At 43.1% G+C, this 26,787-nt stretch overlaps 1 protein-coding gene across 4 annotated transcripts in view; it reads right to left on the reverse strand.

The window, feature by feature from the left end:
- Positions 1–26,787, reverse strand: part of LOC136445422 (sushi, von Willebrand factor type A, EGF and pentraxin domain-containing protein 1-like) — a 39,726-nt gene that overhangs the window by 705 nt on the left and 12,234 nt on the right. Inside the window, exons 4-16 of one of the 4 annotated variants that reach the window (XM_066443427.1) lie at positions 14,600–14,770; positions 14,046–14,222; positions 13,159–13,284; positions 12,475–12,570; positions 4,928–12,190; positions 4,343–4,516; positions 3,467–3,643; positions 2,953–3,126; positions 2,265–2,438; positions 1,630–1,800; positions 1,003–1,098; positions 606–701; positions 62–155 (exon numbers count right to left, since the gene is read on the reverse strand). In XM_066443427.1, coding sequence (XP_066299524.1) covers positions 62–155; positions 606–701; positions 1,003–1,098; positions 1,630–1,800; positions 2,265–2,438; positions 2,953–3,126; positions 3,467–3,643; positions 4,343–4,516; positions 4,928–12,190; positions 12,475–12,570; positions 13,159–13,284; positions 14,046–14,222; positions 14,600–14,770 — 8,989 coding nt within the window. Of the gene's footprint in view, positions 1–61; positions 156–605; positions 702–1,002; positions 1,099–1,629; positions 1,801–2,263; positions 2,439–2,952; positions 3,127–3,466; positions 3,644–4,342; positions 4,517–4,927; positions 12,191–12,474; positions 12,571–13,158; positions 13,285–14,045; positions 14,223–14,599; positions 14,771–26,787 lie in introns of those variants that run through there. The other 3 variants (XM_066443428.1, XM_066443429.1, XM_066443430.1) reach the window with 3 other exon arrangements.

Raw genomic sequence — 26,787 nt, forward strand, 5'->3', positions numbered from 1 at the left:
AAGCTGCAAATTAAGAAGCTGATAATTTTGAATCCCAGCTCATGTATCTGATATGTCTTACCTGGAGCAATCTGGTGGTCTGAATCCTGTGGGACATGAGCACATGTTGGGCCGCATACACCTGCCTCCGTTCTGACAGGGCTTCCTGCACACAGCTGCAACCAGAACAGTCTTTGTCAGTTGGAGTTTGAATTGTTTACATGCCACAGGAGATAACACTTTGTGGGTGAGGTGCTGTTGTTTATGAAAAAGGTTTGTACTTTGTGAGCCTGACTTTGTAGAATACTTCACACAAGACTGAACGTCACTGATCCTTGTGTATGTAAAAAAAAAAACAAGACATTAGTGCTACAAATAACAGTTACTCAAGCAACTGGGTATGATTTTGGAAACGGTCAGACGTTTCAAGTAGCATCCACTACTTTTCGTCAGTGACACGTCATCAAAAATCATTATCCAGTTGCTTGAGTAACTGCTATTTGGCGTATCTTATTACCTGGATGTCTAACCTTCATCGACAAACCTAGTGCTAGTTCTAAACTTTTCCTCCTCTTTAAAAAAGTGACTATGCATTGAAGGTGCAAACCAGTCTGTGTAAGACCTACCCCTTTCACATCTAGAACCAGTGTATCCTGGAGGACACTGGCATTTGTAGGGTCCAACACATTTGCCTCCATGGAGGCATGGCAGCACACAAAACGCTGTGGAAAGGAGAAAAAAAGATTGATCCAAGGTGCAATAGCAATGTCTGAAAGATGATGCACACAGCCAGTAGGTGTACATGTATGTACATAGTAACATGAACAGCAATGAATATCACCTTACCATTGACCGTAAACTAATTAATTTGTTACTAGCTGGTACTGATAGAAACTAAGAAAGTTACAACTATATGGTGACATACAAAAGTATGTGAGCCATTTCATTTTGTGTCAGATATATTTCTTAAGAAATTTCTTAGATTTCTTAAGAAACCACAAAAGGAGAAAGCACCACCGTTACCTAGTTCACAGGAAGGCCCCCTGTATCCCTGTTGACAACTGCAGGTGTTGGGCCTGATACACTCTCCTCCATTGTGGCAACCATGTACACAGTAAGCTGAAAATACAGCAAACAATTACAATTACAAATCTATTTAACCTTTAGCACACTGAAGTACATGAGCTGTTTGTCACCCAATTCCCTATTGGTAACAGAATAAAGCAGCAGGGAGAAGGTTAAGACAACTTAGTTATTTATGTCTGTTTAGTTTTTAGTTCTATACATGTTCATCTTTGTGTACATGTACATGATAATCATTGGCCTCTGCGTCTATGTGCAAACATGTCAAACCCTCATGTGACAGGGAACAACAAACGATAATCCGGATAGTGATTGAGTGTCGTTAAAAAAATAAATGTAACTACTAAGCAAACTCAAATTGAATTCGATAAACTTAAAATGACTTTTTAATTTTGATAGGCTAGGCTAATTTTGAAGCTACATGTGTGCCTTTGACTGTATAAAGAAAGATCACAAGGTCATGATTTCAACCAGGATAAGCTACTGATTGCTCGGACCATCCAAAGAGGTCTTTAGTACACTGCAACTTTTACCTGAAATCCTACCGATGAACACACGTAGCATTACCTTTGCAGCGTGGTTGAGATGACCATCTCTCCGTGTGAAGACATGTAGCGTCTCGACTCCCCTCCAGCACGTACCCTGAGCGACAGCTGAACGTGACGGTGTCTCCGTACTCGTATCTCTGTCCACGCACCGCCCCATTGGCTGGGGTAACTGGACGCCCACACTTTATTCCTGTAAGAATGGAAAAACATAATCATTTCATACAAGCAGAACAGTATCAGTCAGAAGGTTGTCAGGGGTTTTTCTAGAAAAAATTGCAAGGAGGAGCATTACGAGGGAGCAGAGCGACCAAGTCGAGGGATGGTGTGGGGTGGGGTTTCCCGCTTCCACAATTCAGAGTTTTAGAGAATACTTAGTTGAAATGGGGCATTTTAAGGCTTCCTGAAGGGCAAAATTACTGTCAGACAGGTCACAGTTGAAGACTTGGTCAATCTGAATTTTATGCTTGGAAGAGGATTTGCTCCCCAGGGTAAGGGGGTGCATGGTCAAGGCATGGGGGCGCAGCGCCCTTGTTCTCCTCTTTAAAAAAAGTCCTGGCACGGGTACTTCAGTCTAAAGCACTCCTGAGCATAACAGTCTGTCTTACACCTTGTTCCGTGGTGCATTCATACAGTCATATATCATGTCACACTTACGTATGGGTACAGCCTTCAGCCTGGACCATGTCTGGTTCAGCTGACAAGTGACGGTGTCGTCCCCCACCAGTCTGTAGCCCTCCTCGCTCTTGAGTCTGAGACTGGAGCCGACCTGGTAGTTCTGTGTGGACAGGAACAGGTGTGGGGGGAGGACTGGAGGAGGGCACTCCAGGGCTGCACAGGGAAAACATGCCGGTTAGAGTCTGCCAAAGTAACAGCTAGAGAGATGATAGGACTGGTATATTCTCTAGTATAGTATGACATTTACTGCATGTATGCTGACTGATCTTGTGTAGAACATGATAAAATTGAAACATGCAACGATTACTTCAAAATTCGATGAGCATTCAAAAACACAGGATTGCCAGCAAACTGATGACATTGACACAAAATTAACGGTGCGTCTGATAACATTTACGTTGGACGTCCTCATGTATATGTTTCTGCCATTGTTGCCCACCTACATCATGGAATATTATGGATGTAACTGTGTTATATATACAGAATAGAACATACTTGAAGCTATAGTAGACTGTAGTAGAAGAAATAACACTTGTAACCGTTAGAAACTTTCCAATATTTTGAATACATGACCAGTAAAGGTTTACTCTACATATTTTGTAGAACTTCAGGTTATGTTATAACTACAGAGAATGGTGCCTGCTGCATCAGAAAGAACCCCACAAACCTACACATGTTGGCCTGGGATGGCTCCAAGTTCCCATCTCAGTACACTTGCTGTCTAGCGCCCCCTTTTGACTGAAGCCAGCATTGCAGCCAAACACCACAACATCACCATAGGAGTGTCCAGTCCCTGTGACCTGTCCATTCAAAGGTGCAAAGATAGCTGGGCACTGCACCTCTGTACATGTTGATAGGAAAAAAAGTAGAATCTGTAAGAGGTTTTTCTACTCTTTAACTGGTGCTTGTAGACTTATCTTTAAGGATTCTTTGCACCATATTTTGTTGACAAATCCGACATGATTTTAAAGGCTTTTAACTATTTGGAACAACTAACAAAGATATGAATGATAGAAGGACAGTCTAAGGCAATTTGTGTTAGGGATGGTTAGATAAATCTAATTAATCTACATATGAATTAAACAATGTTACAGTATTGTTGCATACCACTGCAACCTAGGAATGATACATGCATGTAAGAGTGTATTACTAGTTATTCTGGGTTATTACAAACCACGTACTGTTGCATTCTGGAGTTGTGCCACTCCAAGAACCATTCGGCAGACAAGATCTGATTGGTTCTCCCACCAAGATATAGCCAGTTGCACACTGGACCCTGGCCAATCCCAGCCCATATAAGAAACTGTCTACCTGGATCTCGGCATTGGTGACGGGAGGAGGAGGGCCACAACTGACAGCTGTACAAGGGAGTTAGGTGGGTGAGTAGAACACTACAGTCTAATTGTGTTGTACTACAGATGGGCTAAATGCATGTACAGTCAAACCTGTACAAGTGACCACCTCTACATGTACTGTACATAAGGACCACCTGGACAAAAAATGTGGCCACTTTTTGGGTGGTCCATTTGATAATTTTTGCCACTGACACAAGCAATAATCCTTTCTATAGTGATCAACTGTCCACATAGACCAGATTTTATCGGACTGCTGAGTGGTCTTCTTTGGCAGTTTTGACTGCACATCAGTTATCTATACATGTATGTGTGCTGCAATCTCAATATTTTACATGAAATAATAGTGTGAGTTGTCAATATACTAATTACGGATGATGTTAATGCTATATTGATAGTCTCTCCTAGTGCAGTGACTCCCTGAAAAACCCTGTCCCAGACATGTGTCTTCTACGTTTTACACTTGACTGATGCTTATTACTGTGATATGTTACGACTAGAAAAGTGGGCAACTATCCAAATTATTCTTAGATGTACATGTATGTTAAGAAGATGGTTATGACTTGCCCTATTTCTCAGTATACTTCACTGGCAACAAAAAATAGAAGATGAGAGACCACCTATAGAGACAGGATTTTCTTCTGTGCAACACCAAAGTAATGCGTTGGATTCCATGGCAACTATGTTCAGGTAAAGAGTGCTTACGCTGACACCTCGGACTGTACACGCTCCACGTCCCCGTCTCCGTACATGTTCGCGAAGACGGACCCTCCAGAAGGTAACCCTCGTGGCAGATGTAAACCTGCACGTCCCCGAAGTAGTGGCCATTGTTGATAATGTCACAGTGAGGCACATCTGGTGGACGTCCACAATACACTCCTGCAGGAGCACAAGTTCCGTTAGACTACTGTAAAACTCATGGTCCAGGCTTAAAAACTTCTACTAACCATAAAGCTGTATTCTGATGGGCATAACTGTTTATGCCAGTTAACTGGCATCATCACAAACTACATGCAATGTCAGATCATCTTTACATGTACATGTATGTGAAAAAGACATGTAATGTTACACTACATGTTGCCAGCGTTGTCAAGGGCAGTTCTTAAATTTGTGAACTATTTAATAACACAGCTATGTATAACTATGTAATACACAATGCAGTCTTTCTCTTCTGGAAAATGTGTCTGTAACTACATTATAGTGTCTGTAACTTCAACCTGATGAAACTATTCACGGATACACAATAACTTTGCAGCATTGACTGAACATGAGTGACCATTTCACACTTACTTTTACATATGGGTGCTGTTCCACTCCACGTTTTATCAGCTTGGCACTGAAGTTGAGCACCCCCTTCCATGACATACCCTGTATCACAGGTATACACCACGTTCTGCTTGTAGGTGTGCTCTGTTCCATTCACAAACCCATGGAGAAGCTGTGGGGGTGCACCACAGCTAACGGGGACACACGCAGGTTGTGTGCCACTCCACAAGCCATCGGCCTGACACGTCCGTTCAGAAACACCCTGCAGCTCATACCCACTGTTACACTGGAACTGGATATTCTGACTGTATGTAAAGTTATTGCCTATGATGACACCATTTGTGAAGGGGCCTACAGTATCGCAGGTAATGAGGACGCACTGCGGAAGACCTGTTGTCCACTCACGGTTGGATTGGCACACTTTCTCTGCCTTACCTAACAGCCTGTATCCTTCATTACATGTGTATACAATCTTCTGCTGATATTTGAAGTCACTGCCTGTATACTGGCCGTTTGGTAGAGTTTCAGGCTTGCCGCAGTCCACAGGCACACACTCTGGCAGCTCTCCCCTCCAGGTTTGGTCTGCTTGGCAAAGTCTTTCCTGGTTTCCCTTCAGCTCGAAGCCAGAGTCACACACATAGCGCACAGTCTGTCTGTAAGTGAAGTCACTCCCGAGTACTGTTCCATTAGTGATTGCTGTGGGAGGGGGGCAGTGAAGAGGCAGACACTCTGGTTTAACGCTGCTCCAAGTTCTGTTAGCTTGGCATGTTCTGACCTCAAGTCCAAGGAGTTTAAAACCTTCCTCACACTTGTATGTTACAGACTTTCCATATGTAAAGTCAGTGCCTTCCATAGTAGCATGGGCAACATCTTCAGGCTGACCACAACTGATAGCTTTGCACTTTGGTTCCTTCCCGCTCCACTCTCTGTCTTCTCCACAAATTCGTTTTGCATCACCCAGCAGCTCATACCCATTGTTACACTTGTACGCCACAGTTTGCCTGTAGGTAAATACTGAACCGTTGAACATGGCATTACTGACTGGCTTTGGTTGACCACAGTTAACAGGACTGCAGGTGGGAGAAAGTCCACTCCATGTTTTATTAGCCTGGCAGATCCTTCTATAATGTCCATCCAGCTCGAATCCTGAGTTACATTTGAATGTTACAGTTTTCCCATACGAGAAGTCTTCTCCTACCAAGAGACCATCAGGAATAGACTGAGGTTTGCCACACTGGACAGGTTCACATTTGGGCTCTACTCCGCTCCAACGTTTGTCGGCACCACAAATACGATTGGCTTCTCCCACCAGATCATACCCTTCCCTGCAACGGTAGACTACAGTCTGTTGGTAAGTAAAGTCTGAACCGTTGACGATGCCATGGAGAACAGGTTCAGGCTGCCCACAGCTAACTGGGGTACACGTTGGTACTTCCCCACTCCACATCTTATCAGCCTGGCAGGTTCTTTGGTCCAGTCCTTGAAGCTGGTAACCTGTGTTACATTTGTAGCTCACTGTCTTTCCATAAGTGAAGTCAGTGCCTTGTAGAGTACCATGTAAAAGAGCGTCAGGTTCACCACAGGTGACAGCAACACAGCTGGGTTCCACCCCACTCCATGTCCTGTCCTCCTGGCATGTCCGTTTAGCTTCCCCAACCATTTCATATCCCTTGTTGCAAACATACGTCAGAGACTCTAGGTAGGTGAAAGTTGAGCCTTGGATCTCACTGTTAGTGACGGAACCTGGCTGTCCACAGCTGACGGGGTCACAACTGGGGGTCTGTCCACTCCACGTTCTGTTTGCTAGACATCTCCTTTGTTTGGCTCCATGGAGTTCAAACCCTACATCACACCTGTACGTCACCGTTTGATTGTATGTGAAGTCCCTTCCCTCCAGTCTGCCGTGTGTAATACTTCCAGGCTGCCCACAGCTCACAGGCGAACACTGTGGCTCCTCCCCACTCCATTTTCTGTCTTCCCTACACGTCCGTCTTGCCTCTCCAATAAGGTTGTAACCTTCCATACAATAGTAAACCACCGACTGCTGGAAAGTGAAGTCAGACCCTTTAAGGTAACCATTCAGAACATCACCTGGCTGTCCACAGTTTACAGGGGCGCAGGTAGGAGGCTGTCCACTCCAGGTTTGATCTGCTTGGCATCGTCTAGTCTCAGGTCCATGAAGTTCAAACCCTGAGGTACAACCGTAGGACACTGAGTTTCCATATGTGAAGTCCGTGCCTCTGATGAGACCGTTGGTGAGAGCTTCAGGTTGGCCACAACTGACGGCAAGACACTGAGGCTCCCCATCACTCCACTGTCTGTCCTCTCCACATGTTCTTCTGGCAGCTCCTTTCAGTTTGTATCCCTTGTTACAGGTATACACCACAGACTGCTGGTATGTGAAATCGTTCCCCTGTACTTCACCATTTGCTATGGAACCTGGCTGGCCACAGTTAACAGGTCTGCATGTTGGGGGAAGTCCACTCCAAGTCTGATCAGCCTGGCAGGTTCTTGTAACCTCTCCAGTTAGCTCGTAACCGAGATCACAAGTGTAAGAGATGGTTTGGAGATAGGTCAGCTGGCCGAAGTGGACTTTACCATTGGTGACAGACTGTGGAGAGGGGCAGCTCACAGGTAAACACTGGGGAGAAGTTCCACTCCATGTCCTGTCCGCTTGGCAAACTCGTACATCCCCTCCCTCTAGTCTATAACCTGTGTTGCACGAATACCTGATCTCTCCTTGGTACAAAGTGTTTGAAATTGTTATGCTGCCATTTTCTATGGGCTTTGGAGAACCACAAGATATGGGCCTGCACTGAAAACTGCTTTCACTCCATTGTCCATCTTTTTCACATCTCCTGGTGTTATCACCGACCACAACAGGCTCAAAACCTGGTAAGCATTTATATTGAATGATGCTTCCATACTGATAATCTAGTCCAGTGAGCTCTGCATTCTGAATGTCTACAGGGGTTGGACAAATGATGAGTTCACAAAACGTTTCACCATCTGTTCCCTTCCATGTCGCATCCTCTTTACAAACAACTTGTTGACTCCCTCGCAGTCTGTATCCTTCCTTACATGTGTAGGCTACAGTGTTGCCAAAGGTGTAGTTGCCCCCTGTCCTTACTGAGTTCAGTACTGTAGGAGGATTTCCACAGGATACAGGTGCACATGAGGGTACCTTGTCCTTCCACGAGCCATCATGTTCACACATTATCTCACTAATACCTTCCAAGACAAACCCAGGGTCACATTGATAGCTGGCAATGCTTCTGTAAGTAAAACTATCGTATATCACTTTTCCGTACAGAATTTTGCTTGGGATGTTACATTCAACTGGTTTACATGTAGGACTTGTATCACTCCACTGTCCATTGGCTTGGCACACTCTCGTCAACACACCATCTCGTGTGTATCCTCTGTTGCATACGTACGTTATTGTGTCTTCAAACAGGTATCTTTGTCCAAAGGTGTGTCCATTACTAATGTCCTTAGGAGCCCCACAAGCCACTTTCTTACACACTGGTTCTGAGCTACTCCACACGCCATCTGCCTGGCAAGTTCTCGACACAGAACCATGCAAGATGTAACCTTTATTACATGAATACTGCACAGACTGTCCAAAATAGTAGCGTATACCTTTCATTTTCCCATTCTTCAGATTGCTAGGCACAGGGCAGCGTTTGGGTTTGCATATTGGGTTCTCCCCGCTCCATAAACCCTCAGCTTGACAAACTCGGCTACCATTTCCTGATAGCACAAATCCCTCATCACAGGAATATTCTACAACACTGTTGTATATAAGCCCAAAATTTGCTTTAACTTTTCCATTTTCTACAGTATCAGGTTGTCCACATGATACTGGTCTGCACTGTGGCGCTCTTCCGGACCAGGAGGCGTTGGCTTGACACCGCCTCTCCCTTTGCCCTTGCAGCTCGTACCCCACCTTGCAGCTGTACTGGATGATGCTACCAAAGGTGTGGTCCTGACCCGTGATCACGCCAGCCATGATGTGTATGGGAGGGATGCAGAGGATGGGCACGCACGAGGGAGGGGGGACATTCCACGTCCCATCCTCCTGGCAGGTCCGTTTGGAGCCCCCTTGCAGGAGGTACCCCTCCTCACACTGGTACTGTATAGTGCTGCCGTATGTGTACTCAGAGCCAACCACACCCCCGTTTGTGATGGGGTCTGGCACCACACAGGAGACGATGACACACTTGGGTAACGGATGGCTCCAGGTCCTGTCCTCTTGGCAGGTAGCATTACCTGTCCCTGTAAGTTTGTACCCGACATCACACGTGTATGTGACATTGCTGCCAAATATGTAACTACCCCCTGATTTACTCCCATGGTCAATTTCTGGGGGTTCAGGACAGCTGACTGGCTCACAAGTCGGTTCCTCACCATGCCAGGTCTTGTCCGCTTGGCACATACGCTCATTCGCTCCCTTGAGTTCATACCCGGGGGTGCAAGAATAAATCACAGTGCTCTTGTACCTGAAATTTGTTCCATCTGCACTGCCATACAGGATTTCCGCTGGTTTTCCACAAGACACGGGTTCACACAAAGGCGAAGTTCCGTTCCAAGACCCGCTATCAAGACACACCCTTGTTCCAATGCCTTGAAGTTTGTGTCCATCTTCACAATGATAGGACACTACACCACCGTAAGTGAAGTTCTGTCCATCTATTCGGCCATTGTCAATGTTGTCAGGCTGACCGCATGACACAGGGCTGCAGGTTGGAGGCGGTTCCTCCCAGGTGCCGTCATCTTGACAGTGATATTTCTCCTTCTCACCCTCCAGCCTGTACCCCAACCTACAGCTGTACTTCACAAAACCAAGGTAGTAGAAGTACTGCCCCTGTACCAGGCCATTGGTAATGTTGGGAGGACTGCCACAGTACACTGGGTCACACTTTGGCTCCGCTCCACTCCATGTCCTGTTTGCTTGGCAAGTTCTCTCGGACGCCCCTTTCAAGACATAACCAGTGTTACACTTGTAATGAATAACACTCTGGAACTTGAAGTCGCTGATTCCAATGAGTCCGTTGTCAACGCTGGGTGGGTGTTTGCAGGAGACGGGCTGGCAGGTAGGTGGTTTATCAGTTTCATCAGACTCATCATATGTCCACAGTCCGTCTGCACTGCACCAGGTTAGGTTCTTTGAATTCTTTGCCAGCTCATATCCTTCATCACACTTGTATAATACTGACCGTCCATAGGTGAAGTTGTTTCCCACGAATCTCCCGTTGTCTACAGTTGGTGGCAGCCCACACGAGATAGCTCTGCAGAGGGCATTTGACTGGGACCACTCCCCTTCTGCTAGGCATGCCCTGGTGCCATTTCCTTGCAGTTCATATCCATGATCACACTCATACCTAACCACACTTGTGTAGGAGAAATTTGTACCCTTCACGACTCCATTTTCCACTGTAGGGGGTTCTCCGCATGATACTGGCTCACAGATAGGTGGACTACCCGACCACCTTCCATCAGACAAGCAAGTCTGACTGCTTCCTCCTTTCAGTGTCCAACCCAGGTAACATCTGTACTGCACAACACCTTTATAGTGAATGTTCGGAGCTTTGTTTGATCCATACTGTAGTTTGGGAGGATTCCCACATGATACAGGCTCACAGTCTGGCGTTTTGCCACTCCAGGTCTTGTTTGCCAAACATCTGCGCCTGGAGTTTCCCACGAGATAATATCCTTTGTCACATGTGTACGTCACTTCACCTTGGAAGTCAAAGTTTCCCCCAATAAGCGTCCCATTCCCGACCAACGCAGGCCTGCCACATGACACTGGTTGGCAGGAGGGTAGTGCATGACTCCAACTTCTATCAGCTTCACATGTCGCTGCCTCAGCACCGTCTAGGACGTACCCTTCGTTGCACTTGAACCTGACAGTTTCGCCATAGTGGAAGTCTGCTCCATGGATTGAGCCATGGTGAAGAGATGGCACGCTACATTGCACCGGCTCACACTGCACCTCCTCTTCACTCCATGTCCCATCTGCCAGACATTTCCTCCTACCAGTGCTCACCAGTTCAAACCCTTTGTCACAGTCGTATTGTACAGTGTCTCCGTATTTCAGATTAAGAGCTAACGGCTGCCCATACTTCAGAGCAGGTGGGGGCTTGCATGGAGCCCTCTCGCAATGCGGCGTAGCTCCATTCCACGAGCGGTTTGCCTGGCACTCTTGTATCCCTTCCCCTACAAGAACATAGCCCTCAATGCAGTGGTATGTGATGATACTTCTGTATGTGAAGCTGCTTCCTTTGACAAAAGCATTTTCCACATCGTCCGGCTTGCCGCATGATACAGGATTACAGTTAACCACTGGCACCGACCAGCTTTTGTTGGCCATGCAAGTTGAATCTGCCGGTCTATCACTTTCATAACCAGGTTCGCAGACATATTGCACTTTACTCTTGAAGGTGTAGATCTCGCCAACTGCCTTGGCATGTGGGAACTCCAGAGGGGTGCCACAACTGATGGCCACACAGGTTGGGGGTTGACCTGACCAGGAACCATCAGCTAGACATGTCATGTTGCTTTCTCCCTGTATGACGTACCCTGGTTCACAGTTGTAGGTGATCACGCTCTCGTACACGCTGATATCGGAGCTGGATATGATGATACCGTGTGTGATCTTGGGGGGGTGATCACATCTGATGGGAGTACACTGTGGCGGGCCTGATTTCCAGAGACCATCAGAGTCACACGTCCGTGTGTCATTCCCGATCAAGATATGTCCTACGTCACAGTCGTACTGAACAATGCTCTCGTATCTCACATCACCTACTGTCAGTGAACCATGCTGTATTTCCGCTGGTTGACCACAGGAGATACGCTCACATTTGGGAGCCTCGCCGCTCCATGTCCCGTTCGCCTGACACATCTGTGAAGCTGTCCCCTCCAGATCAAATCCCTTGTCACACGCAAATGACACAACGCTTCCATACTTGTAGTCACCGTCAGAGAAGAGAAAACTATGCTCGACTTTCCGAGGTGATCCGCAGGAAATCCGTTCACAGTACGGCGCATCCCCGCCCCAACGTCCGTTGGCTTGACAAACTCTCGAGCTCGCCCCAACCAGTGTGTATCCCTGCTCGCAGTGGTACTGGACGCTGCTCTGATAGGTTAAGAAGATGCCGATCATGATCCCATTCTCAATACTGTCTGGTTGTCCACAGTTGACAGGCTGGCAGAAGGGGATCTTGTCGCTCCACTCTCCCAAAGCTAGACAGGTCCGTTCATCTGTGCCATTCAGAACGTAACCTGTCAGACAAAAGAAAATCAAAAAGTCATTAATTGTTAAAAACTTTAACAAATACTAAACATCAGTTTACCTAGTAGACACCTCTACATAATGGCATTCATTGTGATTCATCAGCAAAGTCTTGTACAGTAGCTATAAACTTTGTGACTTTTCCAACCTGTGTTTGACAAATCTATTGTGACAGTCATATAAAAATCCTGTCCACAAACATATACTTAATGAACATGATGTAAAAGCATGCAGAAACTCATTACTGTGATAAATCAATGTACAGAAGACTGACCTGTGTTGCACTTGTACTCCAGGGTGTGGTTAAACTCATAGCTGCTCCCTGATATACGACCATTGGGGAGTTCAGATGGTGGGTCACAGGTTACCACTGTGTAGGAAAATGAGTATTGTCACTCGCCTGGTATACACAGTAGTAGGTCATAGCCAGTGTACCTCAAGAAGGTTAAAACTTTGCCATATCAAAAATTCTGGGATCTAATGTGACATTCTACTCTCCATGCAGAGGATGGGTTCCGGCAGGTTTTTGACGTGTTTTCAGGCGTTTTTGTCGGGCTTTCTACTTTGTCGTTGGCTGGAGAAAAAAAATGACAAAGTAGAAAGCCCGACAAAAATGCCTAAAAACACGTCAAAAACCTGCCGGAACCCTTTCTCTGCTTGGAGAGTAACATTCATTTTAACCTTCTCCCAGCTGCCTTACTCGGGAATCGAGAATTTGCTGCCAAAGGGCTTCTTCAGTGTCCCAAAGGTTAAGATACTACAATTCATGGATGAAACACTTCTGTCTAGTGAAGTCAGCTTGAGTGAAAGTTTCACCCTAGCTGACGAGACTGACAAAACTACTGAAACTTGACAATCATTTTAAGAGTACTACAATTTGTGTAGGGAAAACTTCTGTTTTGTGAAGTCAGCTTGAGGCAGGTGAAAGTTTCATGAAACTAGTATTAAAACTACCTACCTTTACAGGTGCGTCCATCCCCGGTGAAGCCCAGTCTGCACTCACAGGTGTAGTCTCCAGGTGTGTTGGTGCAGTCGGCATGGGCAGAGCATGTGTGGAGGTCATCAGCTGCACACTCATCCACATCTACAGGTATGGAACATGTGAACAACTTTCCACTCAGCTAGAATCTTCCAGAACAATACCTCACTGTACTATAACATGTTCACATGTACTGGTATATGAACATAGTAGCTAAATATTACAAGTGAGCCACATTCTTATTCTTTTACTATTACTAACTATTTGACCGTTGGGGCACTACAGAAGATCTGGCAACCAGTTTTCTCCACTCTTCTTGTTTTTCTTAGAGTTTCACTTAGACAGTATCATGACTGGCGCCTGTCCATTCTCTGACATTATCTTCCCATATTTTCCGAGCCACATTGATTACCCTTAACATTAATCTGAATTAATTGGACAGGACTTACAAATAGACCAACCAAGAAGTTGAAGATGGGGTTTTTGGTGCTATGAAAATGAAGAACACTTAGATCTTCACAGCTGAAGTACAATATACTTTGCACACAAAATAGCAGACCAGAAAAAATTCATAGTATCCTAACAAGACCATAGCACGTCCAGGACAAAAGATACAAAAACCAGGACAAAGTTCTGCTGCAGTACCAAGGTCACATACTAGGGGGCCCGAAATTGACCTTGATCGTCTTTCCAAGACATACCCACGTACCAAATATGATCATAATCCATCCAGAGTTTCTTGACTTATGCTGACTAAAACACAAATAGACACACACACAGACAGACGCGCCACAAACTGTATACCTCCTTTATTCATTAAATAAATTCAGTAAAGATAACGTGTAGCAATTCACTTATAGACCTACCAAGACATGTGGGGCGATCTCCTTCCCAGAGTCCTTCAGGACCGCAGGTGAGCATGGTGTCCTTGTCCAGTTGGTAGCCATGGTTACAGCGGTAGCGCACGGTATCCTGGTACCTGTAACCACTGGCACCGACAGGCCTTCCCCAGAAGACACTTGGAGGGGGACCACACGATCTTTCTTAATTGTAGAAAGGCAGTGCTTAAAGTGATGGCCAGAAAAATCAGTGACTTACTGTAAATAAAGGTACTGGTTGGACACAAATACATGTACATGTACAGGAACATATGCTGGTACAATGAGTACAAAAGAATAGCCAAACTTCAGCAGGTATATATATGAAAACTGCCCAATTCTTGCTTGGATTTGAACTTTTTTTTTGGCAAATCACAATTTTCCGTGCCTCATAATATCAACGTACAGTGATGTACAGCATACACAGATGATATGTAAAATATATTGTACTTTCTGGTAAGAAGTAAAGAATACATTTTAGTCACTTTGTTTTCACCTCCTATATAAAAGCTCCCCTGGACTAAACCAAATGCAGTACCTACTTTTACACCCTGCTGCTTCCCCCGACCACGAGGTGTCCAGGAGACACTCCCTGTACGGCAGCCCGTCCAGTTCATACCCCGTGTCACACCTGTAGACTATCCTGGACCCCATGGACGTGTCGTTACCGATGATGGAACCATTTCTGGGTCTGGGAGGCAAGGACACACAGCCTGGAGATATGAAAATAGTGGTACAATTTTAGTTGCAATAAAATTTCCTTATACAGTACATGTAGTACAGTACATGATTCTACACTGTGGATAATATATTACCTTAACCCAAGGAGGTTAAGGTCTAACCTTCATCAACGTACCAAGGAGGTTTAATTTAAACCACCTTGATTAACCCTATAAAGGCAAACAATACAAATCATGTATCTGCATCAAATTTGTCTTTCTCAAGGTATAGTTATTCTTTAACAACAGGTAATTTTCCTAATGATTACATGGTTGTCAGGTAAAAATCATTTGATGGTGCCATAATGTCCCCTGACACACAATCTGGGACAATTTTTTAAACTCAATTATTGATTTTAATACCAGACACTGGCCCATACCAGAAATTAACATCCCTCCTTTCATGGCTGAAGAACTCAGTCAAGACAAACAGGTTCTCCCATGTGATGTCAAAGCTGGAAGACCCCAGTGTGTCTTGAATATAAATCACAAACCGAATCGCAAATGTCAATGGAGAAACTGTACAACCAGCAGACACTGTCCAGATGTGGATAGGCAAGTTCAACCACCCTTTGATAGGATTAAAATGAGGGATTAAATGTTTGAGCTCAGGAAACCCTAGGGTATAAATAAGAACAGCTTGATTGGCACTGTTACTACAGTTTCTTTCTTTACCTCTAAAATAAAGGTCTCTTCATACAATGTAGTTCTATGCCAGGTTTCTTATATACAGAATGAGCATCTAATGTCTGATATCTGACTTGTGTTAAGTGAAGATGATAACAGTGAAGTCTTGGTAGAAGATTCATCAGGCTTAGGTTATTGGAAGGAGCACTTGAACCAAGGGATGTATATGCCTAGACAAAGCCATGTTCATATTAAGCCTATCATAGCCGGTTGAATTAATCTAAAGATTTACCCGGCCAATCTATCTTAGCCCAATATGAATGCAAATTAACCGGCAAAATAAGGGTTTTAGCCTGCCAGGTTAAATAGAAACCACCTCAGCAGTTTCCTGTAGTAGGAAATTTGACTGGTAAATTCAGTGACACTTCCTCCAAGTCAGCCAGTAAGACGCTAGGTGTACAATGAATCATTGGTGTAAGATTAAGAGCGACTTATTGCACATGTGTGAGAAGGGGTCTTGGGAAAGATACAGATCTCAAAACCACATAAAAACCTTTGCCATGACTGCCCATGAATCTTAACACCTGAAGCAAATAGTTCATGTCTCCAGGGAGTTACAGAATGGTGTAATGAGGATTATCTTGTGAACTTCAACCCTTGTGGTTTTGGCTCCATGTTTTTGTAAGTTTAGTAGGCGTCAGGTTGAATAGTGGTGACACTGTCCATTATACATGACAACAACCACATGCAGTATTGTGCCACAGGTAACCATACTAAGTGACCAGGGGCCAGCTAGGATGTGAAATCATGCAGAAAATGCTGCATTTGCTGTCAACTTTTGAAGGTGTAGAAAGTTGAAAGCGGCTGATGTCATTTGATCCTGAGATATTTTGCCTACTTAAGATGTAACCCCTTCAAAAGGTTTTTATCTACTAACTGTTTGTGATATTCCTATCAGTTTCAATCTCACTGATTGTAGTTTGCACAGTCATTGCTCCATCTAAGAGTGACAAGATACAATATGCAGCTGTTACACATGTCTGATCAGTAACTGTTCTTTGATGAATACAATTATGCTTGTAAGGACTAAAGACAGTGCTTTTCGAGATACTAGATTCACTTTAATTTTATTAATGTGGTTTTACAGATGCTGACAAGATCAACACCAAGCACATAAGTCCTAGCTTTTTAAATTGCACAAAAAAAATTTCTTACGATAAAAAAGAAAAAGTACTTGGTTGGGGACTTTTCTTCTTTATCGGCTAACCTTAGTTTGTACATACAGTATGATTGTCCAGTCTCTCCCCTGCCAATTCTCAAACTTGACCTCCACTACCCTATACATGTAGGTAACTAAAGGTAAAGGTAAACATGGTCATAGCCTTTTTAAGACCGTAGGGACGACAGTGGGTTGTAATCCACTGTGTCTACTGCACGGTATTGGAAGGTCATCTCTATCCTTCCACTGCCTTTTTGCCCCCAAACCAAAGTCAGGTTCATTTAAAAAAAGGTATTTTTACACCTGGGTGGAGTGAGGAACGTCGTGTAAAGGGCCTTCCCAAAGGACACAACATCTAGCCAGGAATGCCAGGAATCAAACCCATAACCTATCTCCTGTCTGCGCTAGCCTAGCCCATTCGGGATGCCACTTTCACAGCTAACTATCACCACATGAAGAAGCCGTGTCATTGTCTCTGAACCTGATACTGACAGATGTCTGCAGCCATCAGTAGAAACAGGCTTCAGTGGTCCCTCAGCCATAGGAACTGACTGGACCAGGTGAAAAGTCAGGACTGATAGACACAAGCAACACTTTCAGGCAACCCTGCAGGACAAGGAATGTTGGAAGTGGGCCAAGGAAAGACACTGCATGCCATAAGACGTTAGAGGGAGCTGAGGAGATGAGTATGAGACAATCTAGCCTCTGTTCTCCACTTTTGGGGGTCGGTGGTACTGTAGTTCACTTTATCTTCACAGTAGCGAAATTTCACTGTGTAAGGAAAATTTATATTTTCACTGAACTTTAACTTAATGATGGCGGCAAGCTAAGTGATAGGAGTCATAAATAACTATAACAGGTTTTTCACAGTGATGATAATTTCACGGTACAGAGGTGACCGTGAAAAGAGTGAACATAAAGTAACAGTGAAGTACAGTAATCTAGAGCTAGGATAGAATGGCTTTGAGCTACATTGACAAGCAAAGGTGTAGCATTCTAATTTCACATTGTACATGTCAGTCCTCCTGGGACTTACTAAAGACTCCAAAGTACTAAATTGAATTTTCCACCAGCACACTCCATAACAAATCAATTTTTCCACCAAAAATTGGCACAACATCACATAAAGACCATCTGTAAGTACCTGTTTCTGTCACCCCTTATTAGCTTAAAGGCTACATGTATGTTCTAGGTGCCTTTTGTGTGTCAGTGTGTGTGTGTCTGTGGATAGCACAACTTGAGAAGCTGTGGATAGATCCTTATGATATTTGGTAGGTGGGTAGGGGTTGAATAAACAAAGGTCAAGTTCGATGATGGGCTTCCAGTGGCTTTCTAAGGTACTGCAGTATAACTTCCAGTTTTTACTTCTGATGGCTATGATCAAGATACTTGAGTCCATGGCAGATAGCTCTTAGGACAGAGATTAAGGGAGCACACCCCAGTTTATTTGGGGTTTGAATTCAAGGCTGCCCAACCTCTAGGTATCATCTCTTTCAGATCAACTGTGTATGGGATGAAAGCATATCCCTTCTGCTACAAGACCAACTGAGTTTTGTTATTTCAATCTCTCTAATTTTGGTAAATTAGAAGAAAAAAATCATAATTTTCACGCCAAAATTTTGCATTTTCGCGTAGGTAGTAGAAAAATTTTGCAGCAGAAATGACTGATATTGTCAGAAAGAGATAAACCTAGCATATAATCAAGCCAATTATAAAGGAAATGAGGAGGCCCCTTTACATCCCCTGCGATAGGACAATGGGACCAGGCCTGTGTGCAAACTCTGGCCGCTGGCTCCACAGAACTTGAACCAGATGTGGTGAGAGGCAGAGTGCAACATTGCCAAAGCCACACAAAAATCCACAATGTTCTTGATTTACGAAAGGAAGCCAAAGGGACAACTTCACGACCTTACAACCTGGATAGTGACAATTTCCATTTTCTGGCTCCTGCCCCTTTCCACACCATTAACATTGTCCTCCCTAGGAGAGCACCCTGAGTTTGACCTTCTACCCAGGATCCTCCCCTATCCCAGGGTGCAGCTGGTCAGACAGATTGACCTTCCAGACAGGCCTCCGCTGGGAACATCACAGAAATGGGTTTCTGTGTCACAAACAACTTCGTGTTACCACAATCATTTATCAGTGGGCAAGTCAAGCCAAGGGGGTAAAGAAGAAAAAGTGAATTCAAAGTGATTTAAAACAGTTCAGTTATTCCACTGGTCATGACAGAGAAGACATACGCTATGTACAGTATTTACAGGTTCATTGTACCTGGGGCATCTTCACTGGATAGCTATATACAAAGAACACTTTTGCAGCTAGATGTGCAAAAGTTAGGTGTGACAGGTCCTTCAGTATAATAAATATAACTGAAGCTGCTAACGCGCAGCGTGCCTGCGAAGCTGGTGTTAGTTACGCCTAAGGGCAGTTAGAATGGCTATACAGATACAACTAGAGGGGCAACATTTGTGAGCAAATGCAGAATGTTTACCTTCATATGGTCTATCTTTACGTTTCTACCAGGTAGGATAAAGTGTTTTATTTAGTCAAGGACTTGATTTAGTTGATGCGTTGGCACATGTCCATGACACAGGATAAGTTCAGAAGAGACGTATGAATTCTCATAATTTTCGACCTGTAAGTGACCATAATGATGACCAACGAAATGGATGCATTATTTGTACAATCAATAAGGAAGATTTATATTTCAATTGTGCTAAATGATATGTATAGCATTCTCATGAGAAAGGTAACAAGGCTCAAGAGCAACATTTATTGATATGAATGATGCAAAATATGACAATTTGAATTTGTAATACATTGGTGACAAATGATTGAATATCTAAGCTAGTGACACATGTAAATTTAAGATAAAGGTGAATATTATCAGACACACATTTTGTGAATTTGAACACTATTTGCATAATTAATGAGGCATTTCTGCAACAACTTTCGATATTTGCAACATACGTAATCTGAAAATAGGAGATAATAAATTCATATGGATCATTTCAATTAGAAACTTCTTTGCATATCTAATCAGCAAAGTCTGCACTCGTATCCGTAATTTGGCTACATGAAATCGTCGGTGGCTACAGTGTCCGTGCTTTGTTTGCATTCATCTCGCAAGCGCATGTTGAAATCCAAGTAAAGTGTATGTTTTGTGGGATTTTTCTCGACATTAGCTAACATTATTAGGGAAACTACAAGCACGCGGTGGAAACATATTGGCATTCTATCACTGTAGCGCGCGTTCAACATCCCGGCAGGAACTGTGGAAAAGTAGCAGAAATTCACAATTTTACTAGCCGATATCGAGTCCAAGTGTTTCTCAACAATATCATCTACCTGTGCCATGCAAATAAATCGATGGATTTCACCGAGGAGGAGAGCATCTCGCCGCCGAAGATGACTCAACGCTGCTTTCTATCGTGGACGCCATAGTTTAGCTTTACTGCTGCCGTGGTCTTTACCGTGTGTTTACTTTTCCCGCGCTCGAACCACGCGCGCTCGCGCTAGATTCAAAATGGCGCCGGTATTTGGAAAGGGGTCTATTCACGGGGATGAGAGATTTATTCAATAGCACGGCGAATACGCCTTCCAATGTAAAGTTGTTCCACCGACATCACAAGAGTCCATTGAATTGTATACATAAGTATATCCATAAAAATCTCCTTTACTCGACACAACTCGGATACCGTGTTTCCTTCTCCTGTGCCCTTTCCAAAGAATGGCATATAGTTGCACAAACAGGTGAACTTCGGTAATTATCGTCGAAGACACGGAGGCGTAGCGACACATTGCTAACATTGTGCTCGCCGATAAACGAGTGCGTGCATTGTCATTTCCCTTGTAAATTTAAAGACCGAGAGTAGGAAAAAGTATGTAACGTTACATTTCTTATTTTTGTGACATCTGCAATTTTTGTAAAAGTAAAGGATTTTAAGTCATATAAAATGCAATCTTGAGAAGATTCTAGATGAAGAGAAGGAGGACTTTCGTGAAAATAACTTCAATTCCACTCTGCTGGTGACATTTTTGCCGTGCGTAAGTTTTTACCGATGCAGGCGTGCGGCACCTTAGCGGCCGTTTTAATATTTTTCAATCCAATTCATGTTGACATTGACGACCGATTGCTTGGTATACCAAAGACGGCAAAGACTTTGTTTTACGGAAATCGCTGGTTATCATAATCGTAAAGATTGACACCCGCAGTTGCCGATCATACTGACCTCTGCAGTGTGCACAATACCACATGTACATGTAATCCTAAAAGTATGCACACAATCTTTCCTGTAATTCAAGTCAATCCAGGGCAAAAACAGATCTAGACATGTTTTGAACCGCACGATCATTTTTTCATAGCCCAGTATTGTGTTCTTTTTATTATTATTTTTTCGATGATTTTTAATAAACAAGCAATGAAAAAAATCTACATTTACGTTGCTTTGCGATGATTCCCACCCCCACGCACATCAAAAGCGGGCCGCCTGTCAGTCATAATCAACATGCGAACTTCAAAGGATTACTTTTGCAACATTTTACGTCGCGCCTAATTATCATGTGCAAGCCGACCACGAACCTTATCAAACACTTATCCGACCTATCCAAGGAGCTTATACGGAGAACCTCCTTGTGTGTACATTTACCCTGACGGCGTTGTCCGACCTCCATGGGACTGACGTTGCCCAACGCTGTACATGTAGTATCACATAATTTGAGAAACGGAATGACCATGACATAAGGTAACGTTACAATTTTAACCTCCTTAGGCATATCTTGCTTGTTCAGTCAGTTTAATCGAGAAATAAAGTTATCAAGTCCCAGGTTTTGTGTGTGTGTGTGTTTTGCATTTCACCTTTAAGTCTCAGGGTAAAAATCAATTTTGCATGACGATTGTTGTATGTGTTTGTATGTAATAGCCACCGCTATTAATCGGTGACCTTGCAGCGAACGTAGCCGTTGCTTATGCTCAAATTTTCTTGGTTATGTAAAAATCGGTTAACTATACACCAATCCGTGTTTCACACAGACGACAGCTAGCGCTCTTTGCATCAACTTCTTATTCAGCACGCTGGACGAAAACAAGGCGGTTTGAGTATAGTCAGGGGACAACCAAAGTGCAACTTATTATGGCACCCGAAGACGTTACCATATAACGTTACATGTAACGTTAACGTTACCACAGTTGCCGGCCAGTCAGTGAAACTTTTATGGGGTACATCGTCGGTATGACTTTACCACTCAATAACACCAACCCTGTGTCATTTTAAGTTGAGTCGTTGTCAAGCTGATCAAGTCGAGCTTTGGAAGACTGCTATATCTATAGTGGTTGAAGCTGCAAAAAACTTTCAACATTTTGCCGTCTATCAACAATCCCTGTATTGTAACACTCAAGATCGCCAACAATGACGCCGGCGGTAGCTAGATTTGCTACATATTCACCCATCCACAGCAAAATGTCAGCATAGATTTATTGTGTAGAAAAATGGTTTGTGTTTGTGAAAAAGTAGGTTTTTTTTCTTATATACATGGCACCCAGAGACAAAAATGACGGCGCTATGACCGCGGATGACCCCGAATCGGGTGTTCCAAGGCGGCATGTAAAAAAAAAAAAACATTTCAATTTTATTTTAGATAATTTCATACCGATTACCAACATAAAACGCAGTTTTTTCCAAAAAAGTTGGTTTCAGTTTCTGGGATGTCAGTCACTCAATTTACGGATAGTTGGTGTGTAAACTCCTTAGTATGATATACGTGCTTTATTGGCGTTTTGATGCGTGCCGAACTTTACTTCCGGGTGAGGAAAGGTTGCCGCGGTATTTTACAATAATAATCGAGGTACGGCATCGTCGGGTATGCGCTTAACACTTGCATTTAATACCGCCATCCAAGTGTCATGAGTGGTTTTAAGTTGAGTCGTTGTGAAGCCGAGCTTAGATGGCGCTGGTTTACAGTATGGCCGCGGGTGACCCGGCCCCGCCCGCGGAACTCATTTGGAACGTTGTGTTCTACGAGTTCGACGGCGTGTTCCATTCACCCCGCGGCCACGGATCCTATTTCGAACAGCCTTCTAAACTTCGTTTGGCATTCTATCAAGATTCTAAAGTTCCATTTAGTGCTTAAAATGCTAGTTTTTTCACCAGTTTTTGCCGCATAAAACCATTTTTTTGCATCTATATGGGACAAAACGACCATGGTGCAGTGTCGTATGTACGGGCCTACCAGCTTGCTGGATTTCAAGATATTCCAAGCTCTAGTTTTGGAGATATTCATGTCTTTTATTTGTGCGGAGAAGACGAAGAAGAAGAAGAAGAGGAAGAGGAAACGTAGCAAAAACAATATGTTTACTTCTGTGAAGGTAAACATAAATATGACAAAAACCTTACTTGACAAGTGTTTTCTCATGACCCTGTCCATTCTGTAACAGTTGTACCTAGTTACCTTCGCCGAGAAGGTTATGCAGAGGGTAGCGTTTGTATGTATGTTTGTAAAGACCAGCATAACTCGAGAAGGCTTGGGTGGATTGTCTTGATATTAGGTAGGTGGGTAGGTCTTGATGAGACTAGGAAATGATTAGATTTTGGGTCCCCTAGCGGATTGTTACAGTACTGCAGTGGAACTTCCTGTTTCGATATCTCGTGTTCTGGACAAGCTATGGAACTGATTTTTGAGTGGTAGATAGCTCTTTGGACAGAGAGTAAGTGGTATAGGTTTTGGCCCCCTAGCGGCTTTTTTGGAACTGCAGGATCAGGTTTTGGTTCAGACTTTGAAAGGGAATAACTCAAGAAGGGCTTGATGGATGGTTATGATTTTTGGTAAGTAGATAGCTTGAGTGATGATGTACATGATTAGATACTTATTATGCAAATCAGTATCTAATTTGCATAATTAATGAGGAAAGTTTATACATCCGCCAAATTCCACGATAGGACTCTCAAACATGTGACATATGTAACTGAAGAAGAGAGAATTATTAATAGATATCAATTATGCAAATGAAGACCTCATTTGCATAATTAATGAGAAAATACTATAACTCAAGATGGGCTTGATGGATGGTAATCATTTTTGGTATGTAGATAGCTTACATGATGCTTTGTATGATAGGACGATAATTATGCAAATCAGATTCTAATTTGCATAATTAATGAGACAATTTTAAAAACCCGCTGTGTTCCATAATATGACTATTGACATATGTGACATTTATTACTGAGGAATTTTGATAGATAAAAAATATACAAATGTAGGCCTACTTTGCATAATTAATGAGAAACTACTATAATTCCATACAGGTAAAGGATGGCAATTTCATACTTGTGTCATTTGGAAGTTATGTGAATGTGAACATCGTTGAATCAAATTATGCTAATAAGGACCACATTTGCATAATTCATGATAAATGTTACTTTGTTAGCATAATATTCTTTGTTAAGCTCATACTTTTGTTTTTTGGGTGAAGAAGATCAACTGGTATGATTTATAATTGATGACAAACACCCCTGATACGTCAGTCATAAAGGTTAAAATCATTTGGCGAAGGTATGAGGTCGTGGAACTCTAGTTTTATTAATAGTTTGTTGGTATCCTCAAATAAATCATTCTGATTTACTTGCAGCTGTTCTAAGTTCTAACTCTCCGGGAGTCCCACCTGCTGTTGTAACGACTCTGGCAGGTGTACATGTACCAAGAAGGTAGTGGAAACAGTGATATCATTACTGCAACATGTATGTTTACTCCATAGCACATTTCAGACCAGGATGATGTTTCTTCTTGAATGCCCCTTGGCAAGGATCTAATACAGGAAGCTGTACCTCCTTTCTCATTAGAAAACCGATACCGATGCCTGTGTGATTCATGAACTGACCACACCAAAGGAGAGCGGTGTGTTTGATCTGGGGACCCCACCAGATTGCCATGGCAACGGACACTCCTTATGCACATACCATCTGAGACATCGTGCATGGCTTTTGTCCTGTAAAAATGACTCTGACTCATTGGATAGTCCCAGTCCTGAATCATGATCAGGTCTTTTTCTTACTATATTCAATGGTATGTAGTAACAATAAGGAAAGATGAGAGCTAGATATCATATAACTCATTTGCATGCACTTATTCGTTTGTATGTATGTATGTAGTAGACCTTACGAAAGTCGCTGTGCTTTTGTTGTGTCAATAAAGATCTATAACGTTAATATGTGCAAATATAGTATGTTTTCATCTGCTTTGGAAACATGTGCAAAAACTATCACTAGGTATTAGTCATATCAATAACTGTCACAAACTAAAAGTGCCTTTAAACATGATGTAGATCAGCTCCCTCCATTTTATTTTTCTAGTTACTGTAAGAGAACAGACTGTTTAAAGGTTGGGTTGTCCTTGTCTGACTTCCAGGCTACACATCTTAAATTTTAGCCTGGATGCCAGACCCTCAAGCTCTATAATGTCTATTGTATGGGGCCCCACACAATAGATCCCTTAGAGATTGTGGGTCTGGCATCCAGGCTACTTTAATCTTCACCAAATGTCAAATGTCATAAGCTATGAACAGCTTCATACAACATACTATAGATAAACTTTCCTCACCAAGTATGCAAATTAGCCCCTGATTTGCATAATCAATTTTGTCAATCATCAAGCTGACAATCTACATACCAAATATCATGACGATCCGTCAACCCCTTCTTGAGCTATTTTATTTGGAAGTTTGAAACAAAATCGGCTCCTGCAGTTTAACAAAAAAGCCACTGGAGCCCCCAAACCTACACAAGTTACTCTCCCTCCCATGGCAAGAGCTATCTACCACTCAAAAATCATGGCCATTCAGAACACAAGATATGAAATTGTTCCGCTGCAGTACCATAGCAAGTAGCTAGGGGGCCCAAAATCTGATCATTTTGAGGTCTGAAGAAGACCTACCCACATACCAAGTATCAGGACAATCCATCCAGTCATTCTTAAGTTATCATGTTTACAGAAGGACACACACACAAACAGTGACAAAACATAACTTTCTCAGCGAAGGGAATTTAGTAAAGACCGGCTAATAGACATGTTTTAACAGTTGTCACACTCAGCAAAGACTTAAACTTTGCCAATAAAGACAACCTAGCAGGTTTCAAAACTACTGAAGATCACTACCAGACTTAACATTACGAGCATGTCCACAAATTTTCACCTCATTAAAACACAGTCGGACATGTGGAGCCTTAAACTAGAATCCCACCCACATTCTCATTTTTATTTTCAGGTCAGGTAACTCAGGTTAAAAATCTTCTCTTCAGCTTTCAATTATTTGCGACCTTCTTTCCACCTGTTGTTTCCCAATGGGGCCTTGGTATAAGTATCACTGACAAGGTTAAAACATTCTATTTAGGAATATTGGCTTAAGTTCAAATCATTAATTGATTGTTACATTGTATAAAGTTACATCTGTTTTTCCTCCATCCTTAGTGACAGTATGACTGACAGGGTTAAGAAACTTGTTGTGAACGTTGGAAAAAGTTCAAAGGATCCTTATGCAACACGTTGGTAACCCACCACCAGTCCCACTTTGCCAGTAACCCTTGGAGTTATAAATGTTGGCAGGGAAGCTGGCTGTACTGGTCCAATTAAAACATCTCCCGGCTCTGTTGTGGCTGGTCCACAAATCCATTTCAGATTGGGTTTGAGAATCCATCCGGAAGTACTTGTGGTGGGGAGTGTGGAGTTAGTATATCCCCTCTGTTAGATAAAATCTATATTATAAGTCCGCTTTCAGCTTTGATCTTCTAAAAATGTTTTAAGGAGAAAGGAGAAGTAAAGTGGAAACTTAAGGTAGTTTTGTGATGGAGAGCAAGTATAAATTGACAGTACATTAATTTTCACATCATCTAGATCAGGGAAAATGCTTTAATCCTGACGGGAAAAAATTTTCTATTTTCATAACATTAACATACTGATATTTGGGGATGCTTTGAATAAGTGCAACAGGTGCATTGTGGTAATGAACTGAATATTTGTTATGACTTGTACGTGCACCGTTTTTGGAAGGAGTCGAGTAGCAGCACTAATCCCTTTCTCCAGGATTCTGTTTGACCACAAGAAACTTAAGCCATACAGAGATGACACCAGATGGAAGACATTGCTTCATCTTCAGTTTTAAATGACAAATGATACT

Source organism: Branchiostoma lanceolatum, chromosome 11 (genome assembly GCF_035083965.1).
Source record: "Branchiostoma lanceolatum isolate klBraLanc5 chromosome 11, klBraLanc5.hap2, whole genome shotgun sequence".
Classification (NCBI taxonomy): Eukaryota; Metazoa; Chordata; class Leptocardii; order Amphioxiformes; family Branchiostomatidae; genus Branchiostoma; species Branchiostoma lanceolatum.